Source organism: Musa acuminata, chromosome BXJ3-5 (genome assembly GCF_036884655.1).
Source record: "Musa acuminata AAA Group cultivar baxijiao chromosome BXJ3-5, Cavendish_Baxijiao_AAA, whole genome shotgun sequence".
NCBI lineage: Eukaryota > Viridiplantae > Streptophyta > Magnoliopsida > Zingiberales > Musaceae > Musa > Musa acuminata.
In genome coordinates, this window is record NC_088353.1 from 36,028,089 (window position 1) to 36,049,741 (window position 21,653).

The 21,653-nt window shown below is 43.4% G+C and overlaps 3 protein-coding genes across 4 annotated transcripts; 2 read left to right on the top strand and 1 right to left on the bottom strand.

The window, feature by feature from the left end:
- The first annotated feature begins 12,168 nt into the window (after positions 1 to 12,168).
- On the top strand, positions 12,169 to 13,093 carry LOC103985800 (chaperone protein dnaJ 11, chloroplastic-like). Its single transcript, XM_009403638.3, has one exon. It carries the CDS (start codon positions 12,238 to 12,240, stop codon positions 12,751 to 12,753), a length of 516 nt encoding a protein of 171 aa, XP_009401913.2. The 5' UTR covers positions 12,169 to 12,237; the 3' UTR covers positions 12,754 to 13,093.
- Positions 13,094 to 16,954: 3,861 nt separating this feature from the next.
- On the top strand, positions 16,955 to 18,916 carry LOC103985798 (thaumatin-like protein 1b). Of its 2 annotated transcripts, XM_065152447.1 has the most exons (4): positions 16,955 to 17,093; positions 17,177 to 17,326; positions 17,419 to 18,130; positions 18,574 to 18,916. In XM_065152447.1, the coding sequence occupies exons 2-4, from the start codon at positions 17,266 to 17,268 to the stop codon at positions 18,797 to 18,799; spliced, it is 999 nt and encodes a 332-aa protein (XP_065008519.1). In that variant the 5' UTR covers positions 16,955 to 17,093; positions 17,177 to 17,265; the 3' UTR covers positions 18,800 to 18,916. The 2 variants fall into 2 exon arrangements, with proteins under 2 accessions (XP_065008519.1, XP_065008520.1); XM_065152448.1 differs by having other exon boundaries at positions 17,033 to 17,326.
- Positions 18,917 to 19,258: 342 nt separating this feature from the next.
- On the bottom strand, positions 19,259 to 21,301 carry LOC135638896 (trans-cinnamate:CoA ligase, peroxisomal-like). The gene is made up of 2 exons (XM_065152446.1): positions 21,027 to 21,301; positions 19,259 to 20,945 (listed from the first exon to the last, which is right to left on the bottom strand). Exons 1-2 carry the CDS (start codon positions 21,222 to 21,224, stop codon positions 19,392 to 19,394), a joined length of 1,752 nt encoding a protein of 583 aa, XP_065008518.1. The 5' UTR covers positions 21,225 to 21,301; the 3' UTR covers positions 19,259 to 19,391.
- Between the last annotated feature and the right edge of the window lie 352 nt (positions 21,302 to 21,653).

Sequence of the window (21,653 nt, forward strand, 5' to 3'; positions counted from 1 at the left end):
CCCACTAAGGGCTAAACTCATGGGCTGTTAGTCCAACAACCTTCCCCTTCAGCCCATAAGGGAGGTTATCTTATGACTCATTAATGTGAAGTCATGCCAACCAACTGTCAACATGCATTTCTTTTGATAAAGATCTTTGTCAACATGTCTGTTTCATTATCATCTGTGTGAATTTTCTGAAGCTAAAACTACTTCTCTTCAAGTATATTTCGAATCCAATGGTATCTGACATCTATATGCTTTGACTTAGAATGAAAAATTGGGCTCTTACACAAATGAATGACACTCAGACTATCACAATTCATCATATAGTTTTCATGTTTTAGTCCTAATTCTTATAAGAATTCTTTCATCTATAACATTTCTTTGTAAACCTCTATAACAACAATATATTATGCTTTTGTGGTGGAGAGAGCAATACACCTATGCAATATGGATTGACATGACACAACTCCCCTTGCAAAAGTAAGTATAAAACCTGATGTGAACTTCCTCGTATCAATATCTCTTGTTATATCTGTATCTATATAACCTGTCAACGTAAAAGGTCCACCTCCAAAGCTTAAATAAACCTTAAAGCTCCCTTTGAGATATCTAAAGATTCACTTCACTACTGTCAAGTACTCTTTGCATAAATTTGTAAGAAATCTGCTAGTAACACATACTGCATATGCGATGTCCGGCTTGGTACATACCATTACATACATAAAACTTTCAACCGTTGAAGCATAAGGAATATTTTGCATTTTCTCATTCTCATCATCGCTTGACGGACTTTGTTCCGAGCACAACTTGAAGTGACCTGTAAGAGGAGAACCAACTGGCTTTGCATTGCTCATACTGAATATTTTCAATACCTTCTCGATGTATTTCTTCTGTGACAACCACATGTCCTTCATTACAAAAACTCACTCAGTTCCTTCTTCAACCTGTCAATTGTAGACATATCTTTTTTAAGAATAAGCATGTCAACAACATAAAGTAAGAGAATAATAAAATTCTCATCAAACCATTTAATGTACACGTAATGATATGAAGCCGTTCTTTTGTATCCATTTTCAGTTATAAATAAATCAAATATTTTGTATCATTATCTTGGAGCTTACTTCAGCCCATACAAGCTCTTCCTCAACTTGTAGACAAAGTTTTCTTTACCTTTGACTTTGAAGTATTCTGGTTGCTCCATATAAATTTTCTCCTCAAAATCATCATGAAGGAAAGCTATCTTCATATTTAACTGCTCAACCTTCAAGTCCTGGCTAGGAACAATACCAAGAGCAACACGAATAGAAGATATTTTAACAATAGGAGAAAAAATCTCTTCAAAATCAATACCTTTCTTACCAAAGTATTTCACGACCAATCTAGCTTTGTACTTTAGTTGAGAACAATATTCTTGAATCTTCAACCTAAAAACTCACTTATTCTTCAAGGCCTTCATTCCCTTTGGTAGTTACACCAAATCATATATATGGTTCCTCTATAGAGCATCCATCTCTTCTTGCATAGCAATCGACCATTTCTTTTTCTACTCACTTTCAACTGCTTCATAGTAACTCTATAGTTGACCTACATCAATAAGCATCACATACTCATATGTAGAGTATCTTCTGGAAGGTTGACGTTGTCTAGAAGATCTTCTCAATTGAGGTTCTATGGAAAATTACTCTCCAACTTCTTCTTGCTCAACATGTACTGCAGGTAGATCAACATCGAGCTCTACGCCATCTTTCTGTACATCTCTCCCATCACCCTAATATACTGGAGGAGTAACTAGGTCACAATCTGCTAATCCTTATGTATAAGTCTTGGTTAGTGTCTTCTTCTTCAAATCCTCAAAGGTTTTATCCTCAAAGAATATCACATCTCTGCTTCTAAACACCTTCTGCTTTTCTAGATTCCAAAGCTTGTAACCAAACTGATCATATGAGTAGTTAAGAAAAATACATTCTTTATTCTTACCATCTAACTTAGACCTCTCATTATTTGAAACATGTGCAAATGCACGATAACCAAATACTCTCAAATGCTTGAAGGAAATACTTTTCCCTGACCATACATACTTTGCAACATCACAATATAAGACTATACGTGATGACAAGTTGATCACATCAACTATAGTCCTCAAAGCCTCATTCCAAAATTCTTTTGGGTAGCTTGGCCTATGAAAGCATACATTTGATCTTTTTGATGATAGTGCGGTTCATCCTCACTATAATTGTATTATGTTGAGGTGTATTTGGAACTGTCATCTCATGTCGGATGTCATATGACCTGCAATAATAATTAGACAATCTTGTGTACTCACCACCATTATCTGATCTTATGCATTTCAATTATCTTTTTATCTTCTTTTCAACTCTGGTATGAAACTCTTTGAAGATATTAATAACCTGATCTGTGGTCTTCATAACATAGGCCCAAATTTTCTTAGAAAAATCATCTATAAAAGTGACAAAATAAAGTATACTATTGATGCCAGGAATATTAACAAACCCACCAGGAGATTTTATCCTCAAAAGATCACATATATCTACATAAACACGATCTAAGACATGTATTTTTTTAGACAAAGCAGGACTAGCAAATGAAACTCTGTGTTGTTTACCAGTCAAACAATCAATATAACGGTTCAAATTTGTACCTCTGAGATTTGATAATATCTCTCTTTTGGAAAGAGCTTATAGCCCCTTCTCACTCGTATGTCTCAATCGCCTATGCTACAACTTTATGCTAAAGTATTTCTCTATAGCATTCAGTTACTCACCATAAGCTTTGGCATGCAACTTGTATAAGGTGTGATATATTTTTTTTTTCACTAGTCATAATAAGATAACTCTTATTGAGCTTTCATAGTTGCCCATCTTGACAACACCGAAATTTCTAGACCTGTAAGTATAAAAAACTCCATCTATGGTAGCATAATAAGAAGCATATATATCAATCACCCACCCAAGATCTTAATATATAAGAAAAAATATCATTAGAAGGAGACACAATCAAATAATCATCATCATACACCATAGTTGTAGTATTATCTACTAACGACTCTACTTTTTTTTTATTTTTTTTCGCTCTTTTTTGGTTGCTCGCATTGGTTCTTATAATGTCCTTTCTCACTACTGTTATAGCAAATAATATCTTTTCTTGATCTTGACATGTTTCTACTCATGAGTGAACTACTTTTGTTCTTGGACTTTGACTTTCCTTTGTTCTATGAGATAAGTGCCTGTAAATCATTGTGAGACATTACTGAATTCTTTCTTCTCAACTCCTCATTCAACAATTTGCTTGTTACTTGACTCATTGTAACGAACAAACTTCTAAACAAGATGTTGGATGTAATGCTTATGTCTGTCCGTTGTCTTTTGGCATGTTCATGCCTTGTACAGCAGGTAGAGGGGCGCCCGAAGGCTAAATAGTCCCATGTTAGTTGGGTTGGTGGCCTCTTTAGGCTTGTAAATAAATGTTGTGTCATGTGGACACATGCGAGAGCTTTTCAGTCTATAATAGACCATTTTACCCTTTGTTATGCCACTATTCAGAGCTTGTAAAGTCTGTTTGTAATCTGCATTGTCTATGAAGTGTTTTTCGGACATGTTTGCTTGTGGATCCCGATTGAGGCGTTCTCTTTAACCCGTTCTCTCTTTTGTTGGTCCTAAGGGACAATGGGAGGCTTCGGGGAGGCTGACCTTTGCGGACGGACGCGCGAGGGTGCCGCACGCCTTAGGCAAAACCAGCTAAGGTCGTGACATTATGGTATCAGAGAGGGACAAGTACTCATAGAAACACTTGACATGCAAACGTGGGGGACCTAGCGGGGCTGCGTTGAGGGCAATCAACACACGCGCGACCGTTTGAGGGAAAACGGGCATGGAGTTGTAGGGAAAAGAGTCGTTCAGAGGAGCGAGCATCTGAGATTGGCATTCAGAGGAATGGCCAACCCTTCGCGCAAGAGGCACCACGAGAACAGGCAAGCTTTGAAGAATTTGGAGCGCACAAAGGTTGGGATGGCTGAGTTTGAGCTACGGCTCAACGTTGGCAACTTGACTTGATGGTGCTCGAGGCAAGCAAGGCGCTTGGCAAAGGATGAGACCATGCAAAGTGGAATGAGTTGCTCAGTGACCGAAAGAGTTGTGCAAAGCTCACAGAGGTGAGGGGAATTGCTAACTCGAAGAATTTGGTACTCATGCATGGGCTTGTATGCGGACGATGGAATGTTCGTGGCCATCCCAAGGCGGCCGAGACTCAGCGCCATGGAGCATTGAAACTTTCTCTTCAGCATGCAAAGGATACGTCCGGAAGAGGCTGAAGTGTGCAACGAGTTCAGCATGTTGCTAGGCCTTGAGGGGTGCAGCGGTGGCTGTATTGACGTGGAGGCGCAATCTAGCAAGTGCGTTTGCAGGAGGCAAGACATTGCACAGTTTGTTCAGTAGATCGGAGTAGTCCAAGGGGATGGTGGTCTCCGAAATGAAGAGAGATGTTGCTCCAACGGGGTAGTTATCTAGGAGGGATAAGTCCCGGCTCTCCAGAGGGAGAATCATGTGAGACGGACCTCACATGTTGAGGAGGAGTACCTCAACAAACAACAACTCCACGAACCTCGGTGGACTGAGCAGGCGGCGAGGAGTTGTCGCATGATCTCGTCGAGAGAATGCATTGGTGGATGCATTGCGAGATCAAGTGGGGGAGCGGCCTAAAACAACTTAAATGAAGGCACACTTGGAGTCGATGTGGAGATCGAACTCAAGGGAGGGTTGACTCGTGGAATGGTGGGCGCGAGGGCCACCTTCGACTCAATGCAAAAACGAGGAGCGGAGCAACTTGGGTGTAACTTGGCGAAGTACCCAAGCCGCATGAAGGGAGCCAGCATAGAAGTTGGAACATGGAGCAGAGGCACAGTGCTTTCCTTAGACAGAGGTCAAGGACATGAACTCTTGCAGAGGCAAAAGTAGGATCATGTTGTTCCATGGGTCCTTCTTTCTGACGGAGCGGACTCATCTTAACTCGGAGAAGCATTTGATGGAGGAACTAAGGCGACTTAATTTGCGGAGGCGAAGTTGGGTTCAGAAGGGCCTTAGCACGGGGCAAGAGGACGCAGAGGCGGGTACTCTTGAAGAATATGCCACAGTGTTGCCATTTGAGTTGCTATGAAGGAAGCAGTGCGCAGCGGAGATTGTGCTGGTAGGGGCAGAGGCCCAGGATCCAGACAATGGTGCACAGATTACAGTGAAGTCGGTGGACTTCGAGAGCTACTAGGCGACGGACTGTCCTAGAGCGGTGCTTCATCTAGGTGTGACCCAGGAGTGGGTGGATGAAGGTCGATTGCCAAAGGAACGAACAAAATCGAAGGTGGAAGGGACCCTGCGATGTATTGGCAGAGGCCACACATGGAGGGTTCACAATTCGAGTTTATTCCACAAGGATCAGAATGCAATGGAGATGTCACCAGGAGGCGACATGGTGCAGCGGATCGTGGTGGAACAGTTCGTGGCAATGCGATACACACAATCTGTCCCGTGAGTGATGAGATCATATGGAGGTATGATCGGGAGCTACTGGGAGCTCCGCTTTGGTGAACAACACGACGGCAGGAAGGGCTATGGATTCAAGGAGTGAAGGCCATGGTACCGCAGAGGCGGGTCTTCCGGGCGTGCACCGAATTTTGCATCGGATGAAAACCTTGGTCATTAGCATATGGGGGCTGGGTTCCACCAAGGGAAAAGTTCGAATGCAAGTACCAGTGAGTTCCATGGGAGAGACTTGATCATGCAGAGGTATGATCGAAGCAACTTGAGAGTTGGACTGCTCCAAAGCTCATATTCGCTTAAGGGAGCCCGACAAGTCAGAGGACAAGGTCGAGTAAGCGAACGTTGCTACCAAGGAAGCTAAGGAGAACAGAATCGGTGCAAACTCTACAACGTGATGGCAGAGGCCATGCATGGGAGTTGCAGTCTGTTTTTCCATCGACCAAACGGACTGCTTGGAGAACACAGAGGTGTTGAAGCAGGGGGTCGAAAGGGGCGAGGAAGCGACGACGAGTCCAGAGGGACTTAGCTACCCAAAATCAAGCATCAGTTAGAATGGAGGTGGACTCAGAGGAGTGCCACGGAGACATCTCTACTGATTGTGAAGAAAAGGGATACAGAGGCGAGGCGACGGATAGTAGGCCCATGGGCATGGCAGCGCCATGGTATCGCAGAAGCGGGACTTCCGTGCAAGTCATTGATCCCTTGCTCTCACGGAGGGAGAGCACTTGGTCGTGAAAGGGGCCGAGGAGGTGGAGCATGCAGAGGCAATCTCCAAGTACCGAGACAAGGCTGAAGGGCAGAGGCCAAGAAACTTCGTAAGACCGGTGTCAACAAGTTTCTCATCAAGATAGCCGTAAGTGAAGGACTTCGGGTCATGCAAGAGTGCACGACGAAGGAACGAAGCAGGCAGTACGTGGTGCTGTACCTTTGCTACTCAGTGGAGTAGGCGGCAGGGTTGATGGAGAAGACGGTACAATCCCAGAGGCGACCTCATCTATCAGAGAATTACTCCAAGTTGGGGTGAAAACTTCCTGCATTCTAGAAGTTCAATGGCATTGAGAAGGTGAATCACAGTAGCTAACTCAACGCAAGGAGTGCAAACACTTCAAGTGCTTCAGAAGTGTGAGCAAAGAGCATGCGAAGACCAGTAACTAGCTCGATGCATGAAGTACAACCTCGAGGAGGCGGGCGAAGTCAAAGTAACCTTTGCCTTCTCAACTCTTAAGAGAATGGGCGAAACCGAGTACCCCAGTTCTCTTATCTATCCAGCAGAGGAGCTATGCACAAGTTCAAAGACCCTTCGAAGATAATGGAAGACAATAGTTATCAAATCCTCACCAACGGTGATCAGTGCTACTGAGAGTAGATCGTCCGCTTCATTTCCCAACGAAATGCCAATCGAAAGCGGAAGTGATGCGAACCTACTTGGATGTGACAACTAACTGAAAGAAGAGTCAATGAGCAGATTTTGTGGAAGAAGGACCCAAAACTTCAGAAGTTTGTGAGACGATGCTCGTTAAAGCTCCAACAAGCATCCACCCAGTTCAAGCAGCATGTGGAATTTTTAAGAGACTGGCGCAGTAAGGATGGTCTTTTCCTTCATTTGGCGGATCCGTAGGAATCAACAAGGATCAACACAACTCAGCCAACCCCACACCAGAGTCAGAGTCATTGGTGAGTTGAAGCAGCATGACGGATCAAAGATTCGACTACTCAAAAAAAAAAAAAACAACAGCGGAGTGCAGCTGGAAGCCAGGAGGCGCATTGCAGTTGGAGCGGAAGATTGAAGACTCAGCAAAGGCGAAGAGTTGCAGTGTTCACAAAGGCTTCGACGAGGACGTCGAAGGGATAAGTGGGGGAGAATGTAATGGACAAACTTCTAAACAAGATGTTGGATGTAATGCTTATGTCTGTCCGTTGTCTTTTGGGCATGTTCATGCCTTGTACAACAGGTAGAGGGGCGGCCGAAGGCTAAATAGTCCCATGTTAGTTGGGTTGGTGGCCTCTTTAGGCTTGTAAATAAAGGTTGTGTCATGTGGACACGTGCGAGAGCTTTTCGGTCTGTAATGGACCATTTTACCCTTTGTTGTGCCACTATTCAGAGCTTGTAAAGTCTGTTTGTAATTTGCATTGTCTATGAAGTGTTTTTCGGACATGTTTGCTTGTGGATCCCGATTGAGGCGTTCTCTTTAACCCGTTCTCTCTTTTGTTGGTCCTAAGGGACAATAGGAGGCTTCGGGAAGGCTGACCTTTGCGGACGGACGCGCGAGGGTGCCGCACGCCTTAGGCAAAACCAGCTAAGGTCGTGACATCATGGTGATAACACCATCTGGCACAAAATTACTGAGGGAAACCACACCAGTGTCTCCCAACTTTCTAGCTAAGAATTGAGAAGTAACAATGCCTATAACTCATTATCAAGAGATATTTTCATTGAGGATAACTGGTTAGTGATACACTGCATTTCATTCAGATGCTCAATAATAGAAACATCATATTTATATTTTAAGTTCATAAGTTATTTATCAAGAAAGTTTTGTTGCTAACTGTTTTTCTTTCGTAGAGACATTTCAACTTTTTTTCAAAGAGAATATGTATAATTTTCAATATAAACATGGTGAAAGACACTGTCATCGAGTCACTATCGAATAAACTTAATTATTTTTCGGTCTAACCTCTTCCACTCATCATCTGTCATAGTTGTGGGTTTTGCACTATCCCCCTACAAAGGTCAAAACAAATCTTTGCAATATAAGAAATCTTTCATTCTTGGTTTTTATATCATCCAATTGTTTCTATTTAAGCTAATCATACGAGAAACAATACCAACCTCCATATTCGAACACAAAAAATTAAATCACCAAAACCTCGTTCTGATACTAGTTGATGGGATAAAAAGAGAAATAAACTTTTGTATACGAACAAATACTAGTACGCCATAATACATAATGAAATTAAATAAAAATCACAATCAAATATGACACCAAAATTTATGTGAAAAATCTTTCCAACATGAAGGATAAAAATCATGGGGCATACTAGAGATAATCCACTATAAGAATAATGAATATACAAATCTCAAATTCTTTTGTCCAAAACCCAAGCAACGATCTCAAGAGAGATTACATCACTATATATAATATCCAAATTCTTCCAAAGTAATCACAGCAAGAATCTACTGTAAATCTGATCTAATATGATATGAGAATACTGTCCGGATGATTGAAAACACTTCCAAGGTAATATCAATGTCCTTATCTTTTTCTCTTTTCTTCACTTGTTTTTCTATCTTTTTCTTTATTTTTTTAATCAAATTGCTACTGTAGTCATATGTCTTGTTACTGTAGTTTTTCTTCTTATTTTCACAGCCTATTTTCACAACCATCATATTTTTCTTATTAGATATAGGATTATATTAAAAAAGAGATTGAGCTATGGGTCATTAAAACTAGACTGAACTCGTGGACTCTCAGCCCAACGTTTCTTCTCCTATGTAAGATCTCTGCGTCTACATTGCCACTGCATTCAGGAATGCTTAATAAAGTTGACCTGTTGGGTGTTACCACAGCAACTCAACTGAGAAGCATGGAAGTGATCTAATGTCCTGCACTAGTGCAGATTAGCTCACCAAATATGATGGTGAGTTGCCAACCTACTGATTTGGAAGCTTCTCAGCAGCCACAAGATTCGTTGTAATCTTTGACTTGGCTGCTGTCCTCGATCTAAATCCATTTTTCCTTCAGCTTCTAGAAGGAAATATGTTGTCGACAAATCCCAATTCTCATGTGTGATCTTTCTCACCACATCTTGTCTCATGCGATTTAATAGGTAGAGGACTATGAGAAGAAGGTTAGGCCAACATCTTTTCCCTGTATCTCTACTTTTTTGTATTCCTTAAATCACCTGTAATTTGCTGATATAAACTGAAGTTTTCATCCCTATCACCTCAAAATTAATTATGAAATCAATTCTTGTTGATGTGATCTACAAATGATAAGAAGTCCAGAAAACGAAAGACATTCAAACTTATGCATCTAATGAGGAAGAACAAAAGAAGAAGAAGAAGAAAACAGTCAGTTTGAACAACATAGAATGCATTTCTGATTTGTATATCATCTAACATTACTTCCTGGGAGAGAAACCCTTTGGCTTATAAACAGAGACTTCCCTTCCCAAAGAAAGAACTTAATTCAAGAGGTCAGCTGGCATGATGATGCAATGAATCCCTTCTCAAAGAAAGAATATATTTTTTCTTGATTTAGGAAGAGATCCCTCCCCAGGTTTATTTAAGAAATCACTGCAATGCAATTAAAAACTCCATTTTGCATAGAAATTTAAATCATACAACACAAATATCAAATTTCATACACTGACAGGATGAGCATACACATCTGATCAGTATAAACTGGCTCTACACTAAGGTGAAGGCCATCTGATTAGTCCTCACCCTTTTATAATATATGTGATAGGATATCATAAACAAAACTGGAATGTGTACATGTCTAAATAAATATACATAAATATTGAATGAATGGTTAACAGTGACACATCATCCTCCAAGTGTCATATGGAGATCCAAGTTTGACCAAACTGTAACACATGGGTTGGAGTTTTGTGTCCCCCATTGGTAGGCAATGTAAGAGCCTCTATATGATAGGGGTTGAACAACGCATGTGAGAGGTTGACATGTCACTGGGGATTATATATGTAATAATTATATGTGTAATAATAAATTTTAATCCATAGATTTCCTAATTCTAATTATATGTGTAAAAATATTTTTTTATTTTTTTTGTAACATATCAAAATAGACATTAATTCGAGTTTGACTCGACTAAATTTGTTTGGAGTCCTCTATGCTTTAGACGTTAAAAGGTTCCTAAAAAACTATTTATTTTTATTTTCTTTTAATTTCAACCATTTATTTTTCGAATTAAAATAATAAAATAAGATAGACTATTGAAACTAAATGAACGAGTTAAACGAATCCTTTATAATTTTTGGAATGATATAAGCTTCCAAAAAGTATATGGAAATTCTTTACCGAGCCAAAGTCATTAAATTAATCTTTTTCTGGAGTATTCTAGTATATTCCTAAAAGCTATTTATCTCACTTTTTTAATATCAACCATTTATTTTTTTAATAAAAATAAATAGATATTTGAAATCAAATAATTTAAATTACTAATTTTGAAGAGACCATTATTATCTTTTCCACGATGAAAAGGAAGGATCCGTAGAATTTGTATCCTTGATGTTGAAAAAATATATAATCTTCCAAAAAGAGTTTATAGGAAATCTTGACTATTGAGTCAAAGTGATCGAATTAATCATTTTGTAGAATCTTCTAACTTGTTTGTATATTAAATTTTGATGCTACAAATGGGAGTTTTCTATTTAGTATGCAAGAGAATAAGATGTAAATATTCGATGATATTAAATGTTGATTGAACTATTATTGTCAATCTGATGTAAATATTTTTCATACTAGACTAATGCAATCCAAAAACTTAAGTTTAAAAATTATTAGCTAAACTCATATATAAATCATTTGACTCTCTTAATATTTTTTTAATTTTTTTTTATCTCTCCTTACACATAAATAATATCTTGTAACAATATAAACAAAATATTTTTAAAGTAATTATATTTTTTTCTCGTAAAGCAATCATTGTTTTTTAAAAGATAAGATTACATTTTTACAATCGACCTCCGTTGCCTTTAGCCATATTTATTATTGGACTTTCTCCGTGCATTAAAGTTGTTGACCTCGATAAAGGAGAAGGATGTGATTGGCTTTTCCTTTGTCCTCTCGGTATGATTCATTATGTCAAATGTTGCTCGCATAAATCCACCTGCTACTTCACCCTCATAAGCATCGCTGGCTCTTTTGTCATGAAATATCTTTCTCTCACGGTCACTCTTTTGTCATGAAATATCTTTCTCTCATAGTCACCCTCATAAGCACAAATCCACCTGACCCTCGTCTTTGATGAATCCTACCCCCATCGTCACCTTGAAGACTCATAAGATCTACCCATCCCTTTCTTCATGAACCTCGATAAGGCTCCTTTGCTACCTTGTGACACCTCTATTGTCAATCCCTCACCTCATGACTTCTCATGTGACCTTCGTACCCTTATTTGATATTTTCATGCTTCTCTTGTTCTCAAACCTGTCATCAAGTTTTGTAATGAGACTGGTGTCTAATAACTCTTCCCCCCTTGCGGTATTTATGATCAAGCATTCAGATTAAGAGCGAGCAAGTGGTGATGGCATCCAAGAAGAAGTTGAAGTCTATCGCCATCCTCTCATCTCATTCACTAATTATGAGATGGAGACTAAAAATAAAACGATAAAAATGCCATGAAAAAACATTCTCCGAGAATAAAATAAAAAACAAGCATTCTATGAAAAAATAATAATAATAATTTACGGTGTTTTGAGAAATTTAATATATATATATATAGCATTAATTATCTTCCAACTGTGTTGGAAACAATCAAACATTGATACCTCCTTTGCGGCTGACTCAGCCAACCCACACACGCATTATCCAAATCCAGGATAACGTATACCGGCGGTGTAGCATACCGCCACCCTTTCCCCTTCCTATAAATGTGCGGCTTCCGCCTTCTTTCGCTCCGATCGCATCGCAGTTGCCTCCGCTTGTATTAGACTAACCTAATCAGTTCCGCTCCTCATCATGTCCCCTTCCTCCCTCTCCTCTTCCCAATTTCTCGGACTCCGCATCGCCCCGCCTCCCAACACCACCGCCGCCTCCCTCTCCCCCCGGTCCCCCTCCTCCCTCCGCTCCCCTAGGGTATCCGCCGCCTACGCCGCCGCGGCCGAGTGCCCGCGCGCCGCCCACGCTCCTGTTCCCGCTGCCGTCGCCAACCCCTCCTCTCTCTACGACGTCCTTGGCGTCTCCCCCGTGGCCAGTGGCCAGGAGATCAAGGCCGCGTACCGGCAGCTGGCGCTCGCGTGCCACCCGGACGTCATCGCTACCGGACGCAAGGGCGCGTCCGCTGAAAAGTTCATGCGGGTCCATGCAGCCTACGCCACCCTGTCCGACCCCGGCAAGCGCGCCAACTACGACCGCGAGCTGGCGGCGGCGGCGATGCTCGTGCGCCATCGCTGGCCAGCGGCGCGGACCTACGCCCGGTCCACGTCGTTTCCCCGATACGGCCGCCGGACCTGGGAGACCGACCAGTGCTGGTAGAAGTCAAGGCCCCAAGCTCCCGGCGATCGGTTTGATCCCGAATAAGGAGATCGTCCCACAGAATCTGGAGGCCAGATCCGATCTTTAAGCTAAAATCCTCACTTTCAGCTTGTAAATGGAGCTTGAGGTATCATCCAAGCTTCCATGGCTGCACCTACTGATTTGCTTGTTCCTGATCTGCTGCTGCTTGTAAAAAGTTCAGATTTTGCTACCTCCTCATCTCTTTGATATCAATACTTAGTGATAGTAAAAGAGAAGAGGAAAATTAGAGATCTCGATCTCTGTTGTTGTTGGTGGCATATGATTGTCAGCTTGTGACTTTGCACCTTGGATTTGCTGAGCTGTTCTCCATCTCTGTAAAGTTATATTCTTTGACTGACATACCCAAGAAATTCTGGTCAGAGTTAGCAAAGCTTGTCTCTTTAAATGGTTAGTGTCCATCTAAAGGAGTGCTATGTCTGCTTGGAGCTTGCAAGAGACATGCTATCTTCACCTTAGAAAACATTCTTTATCCAAGCAAGGTTTTGCAAGTAGTGTTTGAATACACATCATTTGATTAGTTAGAAACAAAGACAGCTTCAATTGATAAGGAGATAGATTTTTGGGAAAATCAATGAACTGAAAAGATCAGTGTGTTTATTAGTGGGCATGCAAAAGAACAGGACATGAGAGAGCCTTTCTTCTGGAGTAGGAACTATGACATGTTACATATAGATGATTGAGTGCCAGTGGGATGCTAAGGCAAAACAGTTTCATTTCACCTGAATTCTTTTGTTACAAGATTTATAGGCTTATGTTCCTTTTTCTGATTTCAGATTCAGCTCTCTCTACAATTTTCAGTATTGGATCGTCAAAGATAAGACTAAGCTACTAATGGTGAGCGAAGAGGAGCCACAAGTTCCTTGGAATAAATGGATGCAAGTTGAGGTTTATCCCACCTTATTGGTTCTTTAGGTGTGGCATCTCTTTGACCTCCAATTCTGCAACAGGTTTTCCATTATAGCCATGGACTTTATCCAACATACAAGTAGCATTTTTTGCTTAAAGAAATACAACATCATATTCTGATGATCTAGGAAACAGTCTTTGGTTTTGTTGTAGATAATTAATTCATTTGTCAACCAAGCTGCATTTGTTACACAAGAAGAAAGGCAAAACAAAACTGCATCTGGGGCAGTGCCTTCCTGAATTAATTTATCTTGTATTGCAGCCTTTGAACCCCCTCTCTTATTAGAAGGAGATTTAATGATGTGTGCTAAAGTTGATGCAATATGTTAAGACTTTAGATGCTAGCTAAATCCTTATTCTTAATGAAATAGAATTCTTATGTGGAAATGGTTAATAACTGGACAGCAGTTGATAATTGTTGATGTTGGGTCAGAATTATGTGGTGTATGCTTTTAATGGACATGAAAGGGACGAGTGAACTCTACAATAATTTGGTCCATAATATTAAATGTTGCATAATAATAGCTTTCATTTTGGCTGCCATGTGTGCATGCAACAAGATCTAATTCAGTTCTAAATTTCTGAAAATTTCCCTGACTCTGATCATGTTTAACTAAATCATATGAATTGCCTCATAGAAATCAAGCTAACTGGACATACAGTTCCCTGTTATTAGGAGGGTTCAACCTCTATGCTAAAAGTTAACAATTGTTTGCTGAGATTGCCACTTCAATGATTTTAGTTTGCTTCAGAACTACATATCATTACTTCAATTGCAGTTAAGTATATTGTTCTAAACTGAAAAATTGCAACAGTAGTCCGATTGATAGCATCACTGCCTGACATTCTTATCAGCTGCAGTAAGAATCTAACTCAGATTTACTTGGAACATGTCAAGATTATTGATGTATCAGGTCTTCTGACTCCAGTGACTATATATCATTATTTAATCCTCGACCGAGTCTTCCAAAATCTACACGTCGGTATTTGGAGCCAGGAAGCATATCCACTAAAGGTCTGGAAAACGAGTGTGGAGGGACTCCATTTTCCTAAAGCCGGAAGGATTGACAAGGAAGCACCCGGCGTGTGCTTGGAAGAAGTCATATCCTCCCTAAAAGCAACGAGAAACAAAGACGAGTAGTGAATGTGACGGGGTGAAAGAGGGTTTGGAGACTTGGTCCTTTCAATCTCAGCACATGGTGGACTTTGGTGTTAGGAACACGAGGACGACGAAGAGGGGCCACGCTTTGCTTCGGTTCTCAGCTGAGAGGGGTGGGTTCTTTTGCTTGGGGGTGATCGGGAAGGAAGTGGCGATGAGCTTCTGTGCATCTGGATCATGGCCATGAAGTGTAGGATAAGCTGAAGGTTCTGTAACTTGCTCCAGGAACATGGAGGCCCCGAGCACTGAGACCAACATGAATGCCTTGGCGGCGAAGGCCCGTGGCAGCTCGCCAGGAACATCATCGAGGTACCATATAATATCTTTTATAGTATTTTTTAATTAATATTTATAATTTATTTTTAGTATATCAATCGAACACTATAAATATTATTTTTAAAAAATATTATAATAGTTAAAAATTGATTTAAAAAATAAGTAAAAAAATTTGACAGAATTTTTTGAGAGGTATTTTAGGTACTTTTCAAATTAGAGATATTATTTGAAGAAAAAAAAAAAGATGAAGTATATTTGGGAAAATCCTCAAAATATGAGTATGTTTTTAGGGAAATCGTCCAATTTACAATCAATAAATCATTCTAATTAGGTTTAGAATATTCTCGAAACAATTCAAAAGCCTAAAGGGAGGTTTCTCCTCCTTATTTATAATATTAACCAGCAGCCGAACATCAAATTGATACTCCCAGTTTAATAGACTGTTCTATCTCTATTTTGATCGCTGAAAGCTTAGCTTTCTCGCAGTTTCCACCGTCGGATCGAAGGACGAATATAAGCTTCTCCGTCATCCTCTTGCATCTTAAAACAGCCATCATTACCTGTTTCCAGTTGATTATAATATGACTTTACAACTCTCCAAATAAGACGAAGCCATATAAATAATGGAAACAAAAAGAGATCTTACTGGTCATTTCATTTCGGCCTTCTAAATCAATCAGAGATAATATAGAAGGTACGTTAACGGTGCCCCAAAGCACAAAATTATCTCCTACTTAGAAGATAGGGTGTTGTGTGTTGGGCTGACAGCCTACGAGTTCAATCCATGTTGCGCTTTAACAGTCCATAGCCGACATCTTTTTTAATTCAATCCAAGATCTAACAAGGCAAAAAAACTACTGTAGCAACTTGATTAAAAAAAAAAAAGGAGAAAGAATAAAAAAATAAGAGAATGAAAGAGAAGAAAAAAGAACGATACAGAGAGACTGTTCTTAATCATCCAAGCAGTGTTCTCGTCTCGAGTTAGATCAGATCTACAGTAAATTCTTGATGTCGAGATTTTGGATATTGTGCACATTAACATAATCCTTGTGTCCTAGTTATTCTCTTGAGATTGTTGTTTGGGTTTTGAACAGGATTTTAAGATTTGTATATTCATTATTCTTATAGTGGATTATCACTGGTTTGTCCCATGGTTTTTACCTTTGGAGGGGTTCTTCACGTAAATTTTGGTGTCTTGTTTAATTGTGATTTTCATTTAATTCTACTATGTGTTATGATTTGCTTGTATTTTTTTTTTATACAAAAGTTTGTTTCTCACTTTATATCACAGCAATTGTGAATCAAACTCACCATCACATGAAAGCAACAATAAATCGGACATATATTAAATTTGGTACATTAACCTGATTTGTTATTTGGATCCTATTAGTATCGTAATTTTTATATTTAAAAAATTATATTAATTTTTTTATAATTAAAAAAATAAAATTAATAACTTCATTTGTTTTAATGTTGTCAGTTGCATTGATGAAAAATAAAATACGTGATATCATGTGTTAGGTCGGCACAAAAATAATAAATAAAAAAATTATAATTATGATATTAATACAATTAAAAATATAATGTATAACATGTAATTAGTCCACTTGTTAGCACGTTCGTAGGATGGAGCTGATCATTGTGGACGTTCACATCCCCTCCAAACCACTGTTGCATCGTTTCGGCCGCCTTATCCAATCAGTACTTGTAATCGTATGATTTGCCACTCCACGTTATCCACAAAATATAATCCATCTCTTCACTCGATTCAAACCACTCTCCCCAAATTTCTCTGCCTGTTTAGCTAACGTCGATCGCTGTCACGGATAGGTACAACTAACACACCGGTGCTTCTTTGCTCCTTCATCTCGTTCACTATATATGGCCATCTCCCTCTTAGCACACTTAGAACATCAATTGCAAGGGTCAATGAGTAGGTTCTAACAGTTTTGTTCTTGTAAGGCACCTTCCACTGTTGGTGAATCCGTGTGCTCCATCGTCTTGCGTTGCCTAACTTCTCCTTCTCCTGTCGCGTGACAGAGCTCGGAGTGGCGCTGCCGACATCTACAGGAGGATAGGAGGGTTCCCACCATTTCTCTTCCACTTCTTCTCAAGAACTGTGCTCTCTAATGATGTTTGGATTCATGGCTCCTTTGTCTGTTCTTGTGTTGGTCTTCTTCTCTGCTCGAGGTATTGAAGTATCAGTTGGAGCTGTGTCATCTGTCTCTGTTTTGCTTCTGTGGTTTGGAATTGGTCACGCCTGTGTTTGATTTTGATTTCAGGTTGCTTGGCGGCCTCGTTCACGTTCGTCAACAACTGCCAGTACACTGTGTGGCCTGGCGTGTTGTCGAACGCCGGCAACGCGGCGCTCTCGACGACGGGGTTCGCCGTCGAGGCAGGCCAGTCGAGGAGTATAGAAGCGCCGGCAGCGTGGTCGGGCCGCTTCTGGGGCCGCACCCTTTGCGCCACTGACTCCACCGGCAAGTTCAGCTGCGGGACCGGCGACTGCGGGTCGGGCAAGGTGGAGTGCTCCGGCCGCGGGGCGGCCCCTCCCGCCACGCTGGCGGAGTTCACCCTGGGAGGTGGAGGGAATGGGACGGACTACTACGACGTGAGCCTGGTGGACGGCTACAACTTGGCCATGCTGGTGGCGCCGCAGGGCGGGTCGGGGGGCGGCGGGTGCGTCTCCACGGGCTGCGTGGCGGACCTCAACGGGGTGTGCCCGTCGGACCTGCGGGTGGTGCTGCGGTCGGGAACAGGCGCGAGCGAGAGCGTGGCGTGCAAGAGCGCGTGCGACGCCTTCGGGTCGGCGCAGTACTGCTGCAGCGGCGCGTACAGTAACCCCAACACCTGCAAGCCGTCGTCCTACTCCCAGTTCTTCAAGAACGCCTGCCCCAAGGCCTACAGCTACGCCTTCGACGACGCCACCTCCACCTTCACCTGCTCCTCCGCCGACTACCTCATCACCTTCTGCCCCGGCACGGCCTCCACCAGGTAAACAGTCGAATTAAAGACAAGAGATGAGCAAAATGATGCAGTTCGGAATTGGAATTCGTGGCTCTTTTCCGCAAGACAACGCGGTGGGCGTGGCCGATCGATCAACAACCAATGATTTGTCTTCACCCCTTTGCCTTTTAAGCATGACGTGAGATCGATCGTCTTATGGGCCTTTGAGCTGTGAGACAACAGCAAATGGGGGGGGGGGGGGGGGGGGGTCTTTACCAATAGATAGTACACGTTAGGTTGATGCGACATTACAACGAACACATGCAAGCATAAAGAACAGTAGATAGTAGGCCGTCATGTCAGTCGAAATGGACAGGCCACATTACCCTCACGTAACGCGTTTGTTTCTCCTCAGCTGCTTCCCATACTATATTCCTTTCGAGTGATGCATTGATAATGCCGATGAGGTGTTTGTTTATTATGTTTCACAGCCACAAGTCCACTGACCACAATCCTGATGCGACCGGCGGCTTGCCGAGGAACGAGGGGCTGCCATCCAACGACGGCGGAGCCATGGTGATTCTAGGCGGATACGAGTTCGGCCAAGCCTCACCGAGGGCGGCACGCGAGGCCGCGCTTGCCACCGTTTCGCTTGCAGCTCTCACCTCCCTACTTGTGGCTGATTTGCTGAGCCTTCCATCCATCTCTTGTCGTTAGCGACGGGGACAAAGAATGATTCAGCTGGTGTTCGTCGTCGGTGTCAGGCTGCTCTATCGCCCACTTGTTTGTACACATATTTACATGAATTGATGTGTGCGTGGCATGCATTAAATACTGCTCTGTCATCGCTACAAATTTGCTGGCGGATGTATGATGCGGATCGGGTTGATTGCAATCGGTTCGGGCCCGATACAGCTCGGGGACCCGAAGCCTGGATTCGGGTTGGCGCTTTGGCGGAGCTCACTGCCTGGACTAAACGGATCGGGCTGCATCGATCGAGGTTGACCATGCGACGCTGCATTGACCAGGACGATCAACCTGACCTTGTCAAAGGTCAATAGTCAACGTAAATTTTTCCCTAACTACTGAGCATTTGTCGTGGAGGAGGAGAGTCAAAACATTTCCTTGTTTTACGCATGATACTAAAATATGATGGTGATGAGAGGAAAAGTCAAGTACTCAATAAGCTTGTGGAGTGACTCGTTTAATTTTGCATAGGATGCTCCTATATAGGAGACTTCAGTCAATAATATTACATAGACTATTTATATGTAGAGACCAATTCAATCATTAACATACAAGTATGTGTTCAGAGGCGCGACATGGCCAAGACATGCTCCTGCTGCGGCTCAACCTGGCGCGTACCGTGGTTGGGAAGATGGGTTTTGCTGCTCCCATGCGGCGGCCTCTCCGCCACCTTGAAGCGCTTAGCCATCTCCCTTAGCTGAAACTTTTGGATCTTTCCAGTGGAAGTCTTGGGCAGCTCCTCCACGAACACCACCTTCTTTGGCACCATGAAGCGTGACATGTTCGCCCTGCAGTATGTTATGATGGCTTCCTCCGTTGCGGTGTTATCTCCACCGCCGCATTTCTTCTTCAGCGTCACGAAGGCGCACGGGGTCTCGCCCCAGCGCGGGTGAGGCATCGCCACCACCGCTGCCTCCACCACCATGGGGTGCTTGTACAGCACCGTCTCCACCTCCACGCTGCTGATGTTCTCGCCTCCTGAGATGATCACGTCCTTGGACCGGTCCTTGATCTCTAGATACCCGTCCGGGTGCACCACCGCGACGTCTCCGGTGAAGAACCACCCGTCCCTCAACGCCTCGGCCGTGTCTTTGGTGTTCTTGAAGTAGCCCTTCATGATGCTGCTGCCGCGGAGGACGATCTCCCCGACGGACCGGCCGTCGCGAGGGACGCTCGCCATCGTCTTGGCGTTCTTGACGTCGACGTCCGCGAGTGTGAGCACGCTGATCCCTTGCCGCGCCTTGAGCCGCGCCCGGTCCTCGGACGGTCTCTGGTCCCACTCCGACCGCCACTCGCAGACGAGCGCCGGCCCGGTCGCTTCTGTCAGCCCGTAAGCGTGCGTCACCTTGAACCCCATGCGCTCGATCTTCTCGAGCAGCGGCGCCGGGGGTGGGGCTCCGCCGGTGAGCACCTGAACGGGGGAGGCGATGGGACGACGCTCGGACAGACCGGCCTCAAGGAGGATGGTGAAGACGATGGGAGCACAGCACATGTGGGTGACACGGTGGTCGGCGATGGCTTGATACATCTCGCCGGCCGACGTGTTGCGGATGCACACGTTGACGCCTCCGCGGGCGGCGACGCCCCACGTGAACGTCCACCCGTTGCAATGGAACATGGGGAGTGACCAGAGGTAGACAGGCTCACTTCCGACCCCCCACTGGAGAAGGAGGCTGATGGTGCTTAGGTACGCGCCGCGGTGGCTGTAGACCACCCCCTTGGGGGCGGACGTGGTGCCGGAGGTGTAGTTAAGGGCGATAGGATCCCACTCGTCCTCGAGCTGGGGGAGTTCCTCAGTCGGGTTGCCGCTAGCGACGAGCTGCTCGTACTCCAGCTCTCCGAGCCGAGTGCCGGTCGGTGTGTCGACGTCGTCGATGACGACGACCAGCGGCATCTGGGGAGTGTCGGGGTCGGCCATAAGAAGCTTGAGGGCGTCTACGGCAAGGGGGACGTACTGGTAGTCGACGAAGAAGACCTTGGCCTCGGAGTGCTTAAGGATGGTGGCGAGGTTCTTGCAGTCGAGACGAGTGTTTATGGTGTTGAGCACGGCGCCAGCCATGGGCACGGCGAAGTGCATCTCATACATGGCCGGAACGTTAGGTGCCAAAACCGAGACCTGTTCATGTATACCAAGTCAGAAACTTCCTGCAGCTTTAGCACGAGAAGAAAGCGTAAGGAGATGATCACATAAACTTACCACATCATTCTTGGAGATGTTCAGCAACCGGAGGGAGGAGGCGAGACGGCGGCAACGCTCGTAGGTCTGCTTCCACGTGAAGCGTGTGCGCTGGTAGACGACCGAGGTGCGGTCGGCGTAGACGCCAGCTGCCCTTTCTAGGAAGGTAACGGGGCTGAGGGCGACATAGTTAGCCGGGCACTTCTGCAGGCGATCCATCACTCTGTTTTAGATCTCAGGAGTGAGAGAGGGGGGGAGGTGGCAGAGGTTAGAGACGGACGCAAAGGGCTCCGATTCCTGGGGAAGAAAAGGGAATAGTGAGCACACGAGGAGTCGATGAGGCCTTTATATAGGCAACGACGCAGGGAACTTGTAGCGAAATTGGAGGGGAAGTACATGCGAAACCATAGTGCATCGTAAGGGATTGACCGTGGACTGTTGACCAACGATGCTGTACACCGCATGTGATACGACAACTGACTGACTGATTCAGCACTGAAAATTTTCAGGGATCATGGACATCTCGCAAGCGTGAGGCCACATCACCCCTGGAATCTTTCAAGGTTCTCCCATCCATCTTCTTCGTCTTCTTCTTCTTCTTCTTCTTCTTCTTCACTTAGTTTGGTCATCCGCTTTCGTGATAGCTTT

Excerpts from the sequence above, each read along its gene's own strand:
- LOC103985800 (XM_009403638.3), top strand. The coding sequence starts at position 12,238 with ATGTCCCCTTCCTCCCTCTCCTCTTCCCAATTTCTCGGACTCCGCATC.
- LOC103985798 (XM_065152447.1), top strand. The coding sequence starts at position 17,266 with ATGATGTTTGGATTCATGGCTCCTTTGTCTGTTCTTGTGTTGGTCTTC. Across the intron at positions 17,327-17,418 it reads GGTCTTCTTCTCTGCTCGAG|GTTGCTTGGCGGCCTCGTTC; the intron begins GTATTGAAGTAT and ends TTTTGATTTCAG. Across the intron at positions 18,131-18,573 it reads CCCGGCACGGCCTCCACCAG|CCACAAGTCCACTGACCACA; the intron begins GTAAACAGTCGA and ends TATGTTTCACAG.
- LOC135638896 (XM_065152446.1), bottom strand. The coding sequence starts at position 21,224 with ATGGATCGCCTGCAGAAGTGCCCGGCTAACTATGTCGCCCTCAGCCCC. Across the intron at positions 20,946-21,026 it reads ACATCTCCAAGAATGATGTG|GTCTCGGTTTTGGCACCTAA; the intron begins GTAAGTTTATGT and ends ATACATGAACAG.